Source organism: Pholis gunnellus, assembly GCF_910591455.1.
Source record: "Pholis gunnellus genome assembly, chromosome: 1".
Taxonomy (NCBI): domain Eukaryota; kingdom Metazoa; phylum Chordata; class Actinopteri; order Perciformes; family Pholidae; genus Pholis; species Pholis gunnellus.
Window position 1 is genome coordinate 28,605,503 of NC_136528.1, and position 6,323 is coordinate 28,611,825.

General features: G+C 43.4%; 1 protein-coding gene across 1 annotated transcript in view; it reads right to left on the minus strand.

The window, feature by feature from the left end:
• The window catches only part of akap13 (A-kinase anchoring protein 13), a gene marked incomplete at its 5' end in the record, with an annotated part of 79,714 nt that extends 78,026 nt beyond the window's left edge, over positions 1-1,688 (minus strand). The window contains 1 exon segment of the mRNA XM_079186457.1: positions 1,656-1,688. Within this exon segment, the coding sequence (XP_079042583.1) occupies positions 1,656-1,688 (33 nt within the window).
• Between the last annotated feature and the right edge of the window lie 4,635 nt (positions 1,689-6,323).

The window sequence follows — 6,323 nt, forward strand, 5'->3', positions numbered from 1 at the left end:
GTTATTTTACACTCGCACGCAGAGAGTCTGCATATTCAGAACATTTAAATTATCAATTAATAAGAACATCCAGCAATCAAGAGGTCACGCATCCTCTTTGGCGGAAAGCTCTTAGCTGTAATTACCTGCTCACCTATTGATTTGGACAGATGGCACATGTCCAGCTAAACTGGGCCTCAATTTGTCCTTTTCGGAGTACTTATTTAAGAGGATAAGGATCTGTTCTTAAGATTGAAACTGTGATGACTGCTATTTAATCCAACATCTGAGCCGCGTCAAAAGCTGGCGTAGCTTTGACGTAGTTGTTCTTTTTAGTTTGGTGGGTAAGAAAATGACATGACTGGGTGGTGCAACACACCGACACTTTGAGAGTTGGAAAAATAGAGAACTGGAACCACCAAAAAAGAACAAGTGCTTTGGATAAAAAGATCAGCAGTCTTGTTTTTAGTCACTTCCTAATACATTATCTTGTTCTATTTTTGTAATGTCAACAGTCCACCAAGTGGTTCCTATTTCATTCAACTGATAACATGTAAAATATGATGACACATCACACAGCAGTCAGCAACCAATACATTTAATAGCCAGTTGATTTGCATGCAGTCTGATGCAGTGTTCTCAGTTATCTGGCCCTTGTTTTCAGTTATTCCAGTTAGTTAGACCTGTTCTCGGGTTGGCGGAGCTAATCCAGGAATTACACAAGGTCATCTACCTCCGTAATAAAGCACTAATAAGGATGATAAAGGCGTAACTCGTACCACCCCAACAGGACAGGTGCTGTAAACGGACCTTGAGGAGCACACCTACAGCACACGGTCCTGAGAAGAGGTCCGGTGGAGCTGTGTGGAAACAGCTGTGTGGAAACAGCTGTATGAGCGGACTGGCGGTGTGTTGAGGCATTCAGAGACAAAAAGAAATATCTTATAAAACAGTTCTAGTGGGAACAGTAGAGATGAAACGATCTATCGGCTGCCGATCGAAACCAGGTCAGTCTCATATTTCCGTCTTCGGTGCGGAAGTTCTTCAGCGTGAGTGACGAGGACATAAACCTCGCTAAGTCCAAAATAAACCGTGGAGGAAAAACCTTAAAACATTTAAAACAACCAAATTATTCACTTTTTCTATTATGATTCATTCCCATGCATGCTGCTCAGAGTAATCGCAGGGATCTGCGTCAACGGAGGCTGCACTGATTATGATGCGTCCAAGCACCACTCAATGAAAATGAGTATTGAGCAATGGTGGGTTATAACGCTATCATGATGTGTGCAAACGTAATCTTGGAAAAGTTTAAAGGTTTTTGGTGAGAAAGCAATATATAATCGATAGTAAAGAGGGAATTATGACATGCCTAACACTAGCTATTAGCAGCTTATAAAATAGAATTACAACTATTAATGCCAAATTCTTTTTTTTAATCAAAATAAATATTTAAATAAAAAACATATAAATGTATTTCCTAAACATTTGAATCATGTGTTTTTATGCAAACAACCACACAACAAAGTAAAAGGATAACATTTAGAATTTTATAATTTGTTTACACTCAATAAAAAGTTAATCTGGAGCTTTGGTGTCAATTATAGTACTTTAAAAAAAAAATCGTAATCGGCCGTGAAAATTGCATTGGGTGCATAATGAACAGAGATACTTACATAGAGTGGAGCTTGCTGTGGGTTGAGTTTCATGTCCCTGGACACTGTAAAGACAAGAAGAAATCACAGGTTACAGCTTTGCTAATATACTGTACACACAAACAAGGTGACGTGTTGGGGAATTACAACAAGCTGTCAACAACGTTAACATATAAAAATGTAATAAAGCCGATGAGTGTGAGATGCTCATGTAGCAGCAGACATGGAGCAACATTTATTTGGAGCCGTGTTTCTGGCTTCCTAACAAGCGCTGGGTCCAATACTCTCTCTCCTTCTAGCTCTGCCAAATGTGAAATATGTGAGCCAGTATTGTGTTTAGCTGGAATAAAAACCCTGCAAACAAATTGCCTTCGATAACACACAACACTCAGGGGTCTTTTTTGGGGGGTGGGGGGGTTGCATGTATATCAGCTCTAGCGGCGTCAGAACGTCGTTGCGGACAAGGTGACGGGTAAGCTCGACCCTGGCAGTCCTCCCAACACTGTGGGAAGTTAATAGTGCATGAGTACTGAAAGGACACACACTGAATCACACGTGGGAACAAACAAACAAACAAACACACACACACACGCATCATCAAACCAAAACTGCCAAGTCTCTATTTGTGCTTGTTTATTCAAAGACAGGCTGCGGCAATGGTGACAAACTGTTTGTGCGCTTCTGCCTCCTCTGATCACCCGTAAGTTATTCCGCAAGCAAACAAAATTTAAAAAAGGAGGTTTCGGGGACTAAAACACACTACTCTGCCTCCTCTACACGGGTTCATGCCGGGGAAGATCAGTTAGCGGGATTTACCGGCTCACGTTCATGTTTGATTCCCTACTTCCAGTCTGGGACGCAGGCCTCAAAGCCGTATTCTGGGCACAAGGTCAGAAGCAGTGGGTGTGTAATTACATTCCAAAAAAACAACATATTACAGCTATTGACTTGAGAACAAATGGTTTGGTAACCTCTCTTGAAGAGACATCGGCCAGCTTGCATTCATCAAACGGGTCGAGGGACCGGTTCGGCTTTTCGAGAGAACCGCGTTCTCCTCAGTTATTCGGAGAGACAATTCTCTTTTGTCCGCCGTTTCTTGGCAGTAAATCGAGTCCTTGCTGCCGGCCTCAGTGGTCAGCGGCAGTGCATTAATCACAGGAACCCCGCGGCGGGGGGAGGCGCTGACAAAAGGCCAGGACCTAATGAGTTCAGCAGGAGAAAAATAAAAACCCAGAAAGAGTCGAATTCGACGAAGCGCTGAGGAGCGGCGAGGCCAATTCACTTTTCCCCGCCACCCGATCCAAAACGTTTTTTCGCGCTGGAATTAGGCGCATCAGGTAAGGGGATAATCAGCGGCTCTAATAATACTCTGGAGTCTAATCCTCTTGCCTTAAGTGCAGTGGGCCAGGGAATAGCTTATTCACCACATGCATGACTTCGACTGATAAGACTCTGGCATTATGTCCCCAACGGGCTCACCGGCTCTTTTATATTTGCATATTTTTGGACATCTGTCGGCGCTCTCTTTTTTTTAACCACTCCACAGGTCTTACACGAGGGTGCTTCCACTGTTGGCAGACATTTTCGTTTTACGTGACATCTTATTGCACAATAAGGAACATATTTGCGAGGGAGTAGGGGTGTTGCGTCACAATGCTGAGGACAGAGTTGATAACTTCTATTGATCCAGGGGAAGGTTTTCCCCCGTCACCTCGTTCAGCTCAGTCTGCCACCGCACCGTTGTTGTTTTGTTTACGTATCTATTAGAAATGATCACATTTACAATTTCAGCTTCATCGATCACACAATAAAAAAAAGATCCACATAAAAGGAAGCTGACTCAATATGCTGCATCATCACAGGGTGTAAATTGCTCCACTGCTTGCGTTGGATTCATGGAGGGGCCTGTGAGTGACATTACCACATACATCCGAAACTTTCCCTTTTGTGTAGCTGTCAAGTTAAGCTAGTTAGCTGGTATAAAGTCGCAAATGTGCCCTGCCAACTGAGGAGGAGGCTTTGGCTCTGTATAATCAAGCTAACATATGGTTGGAAGGGTCCCGTTGTGTTTTTAGTTAAGTTCTGGGGGGAACTACCAACGCTTAGTGGACAATTCACTAAATACTTTATCTAAACACAAAACTATTTGTGTATACATTACACTTTCTCACCACTAGGAGGCAGAGAGACTCACAGAAACGCAGCCTGTACCATGCTAATGTAGCTAATATGCTAGTTAAGGCTAATGTGTTTTTTTCAATATTTAAGTTTTAAGTTTAAGTTATACGTTTTTGACTCTTGTTTCGCTGTTTTGTGCTACACAGCTAGCGTGCTTTTGGCTCTTCTGAGCTTGTTGTTTCAATGTCCACCAACTTTGAAACAATTAATTAAAGAAAGACTAAAAGCCGCATATAGGCCAGGGTCATTCGTTTGTGTTCTTTGCAACAAGAGACTCCTTCACAAGATGAGGAGTCGCTTGATACAATGAAAACATAACAAATATGCCCCAATGCAGGTGTGATATCCGTTCACCAGGCTGCCTTGAATCAGTTTTCTGGGGTCGTGGTAGTGCTGGGCGGTATACTGGTTCAAACACGGGCACTGCAGTCTGAGCTAGTTGTCTTAAGTGTATTGAGAGGGACCCCTAGTCATGGTTATAACTTTATAACAACAATTAATAACCCACAACTAACGCTCTTTAACAGGGAAAAACACCACAACACAACTGTTTGTGACAAATAAACAATTTGTAACACTAATAATTGTACATTTATAAAATTTCACCGCCGAACTGCATGCTGGGTACAGCTCGCTAGCCCGCTAGGACCACAGTCTGCTAACAGCTGGGAGAGGCTCCGTTGCTACAGTAACGTTACATTAAAGAACAGAAAAGAACGATGCAGGATGAACAAAGACAGACCGGAGATGCACCGATAGAGGCTGTGCCCAAGAGAGGAGCTGTGTCTGCTGTTGGGAAGTGTTTTGGCTTAAAAAATACGACCTTTTGCAAGTTTGTCGAGCCACTGTTGTTGCAGCTGGTGGTAACACAAGCAACTTACTCAAGCACCTCAGCAGAAAACGTGTGTTGGAATACCAATAGTGCGATTACGGCCGTCGGATTCGAGGCCGTCAACCAGTAACGTTAGCGCAAGTGAAAGTGAAGCCGAAGGGTCACACATCGCTTGAAGAGGCATTTGCTCGAGGCAGCATATTACAAGAAAAGCCAGCGGTGGAGCGACATTAAGAACGCAATAATGATCCAGCTATTCAAGGACATGGTCCCGCTACAGACAGTCGAGAAAGTCGGGTTCAGAGCAATGATTAAAACACTGGATTCAAGGTACGTCTTACAGGGGCGAAAATACTTCAGCCAAACTGCTATCCCAACATTATACGAACAAACCAGCAAACCCTATAGAAAGCAACGCCTTTATACACGATGACATTAAAATGTTTTTTTTATATTCTATGTACTTCTGACAGTAGAGTAAGCCACTATAAACCTATATAAAAACACAGTCAAAGGGGAAAAAAAATACCGTGATATACCGTGAAACCGGCAGAATCTTAAAAAATACCGTGATACACATTTATGGTCATACCGCCCAGCACTAGGTTGTGGTACAGTTTGGTGGGTGTAATCTGGTCAAACAGTTCCTCTTTGGGCAGCAGCAGTCATTCAGAAAGGACACGGCGGGGGATTTCTAAAATAGAAGTCATTTCTGACTACAATTCCTGGAAAGAACAGAAATGACACTGATTTCTGTGTCACAAAAAAGTATTTTCTCAGAGGGACACACGTTCCAGGCAATTTACTGCAACAAGGTATTGATGCTGCATGTGGATAATAGCTGGATTTATAGGTGAAGTTACAGTAAACACGTCAGGTAATGCACAGTGCGTTGGTCAAACTGGAGAAGACATTGGAAACCTGTTTTTAAAACCACAAAATCCTACAAATTTAGTCTTGCGAAAAGCCAAAGGCATTTGTATTATCCTCAGACAATAATTGACTCAAAGTCTGCACCAAATTCCACTGTCAGACATTCTTCTTATCTGCAATCTGTTTTATTCAAACGAGATGGGTCAGTAAAAAAACCTGCGCGCCGGCCATGTAATACAGCAAAAAGAACACGTATCCAAACCAAACTCTGTTTTTCCTTCTCTGGTAACAGAAGAACCTTGAGAAATGACATCCCCCTAAGCTCACCCTACGGCCACCCGACACCTGCTTATAGAGATTACACAACCCATTAACTCCACCTAAAACACTGGGGGCAGCCAGCCTTCGGCTCAGCTCCTTAACAGTCTCCATTATGGCCCAAACTGCCTTTGAACCGCCGTTAAAACTGAATCCTCTTCTTTTACGGCAGGAAGGCCACAAGAGAGGCAGCCGCGTTCAAGTGTGCGGCCGTCACAAATGAACCAATAAATCAAGAGACAAAAAGCCCCTCAGTGCCGGGATAGGAGCGCTGATGCTCCGAGTCAGACTTGTGAATGGCCCTCGTTATGGCTTCCACGGGTGCCCCGGCTATCAAAATAAGCCGTAATAGCCATGTGACTGCAGCGTGAATGAGGGGGGATGAACAGGATTAGCTTCACAACTCATTAATCTGGACTACGCCCCTCCCCAATCAACAGCTGACGATTCCCCCGATACAATGCACATGCCCGCGGGGCAGACCACCA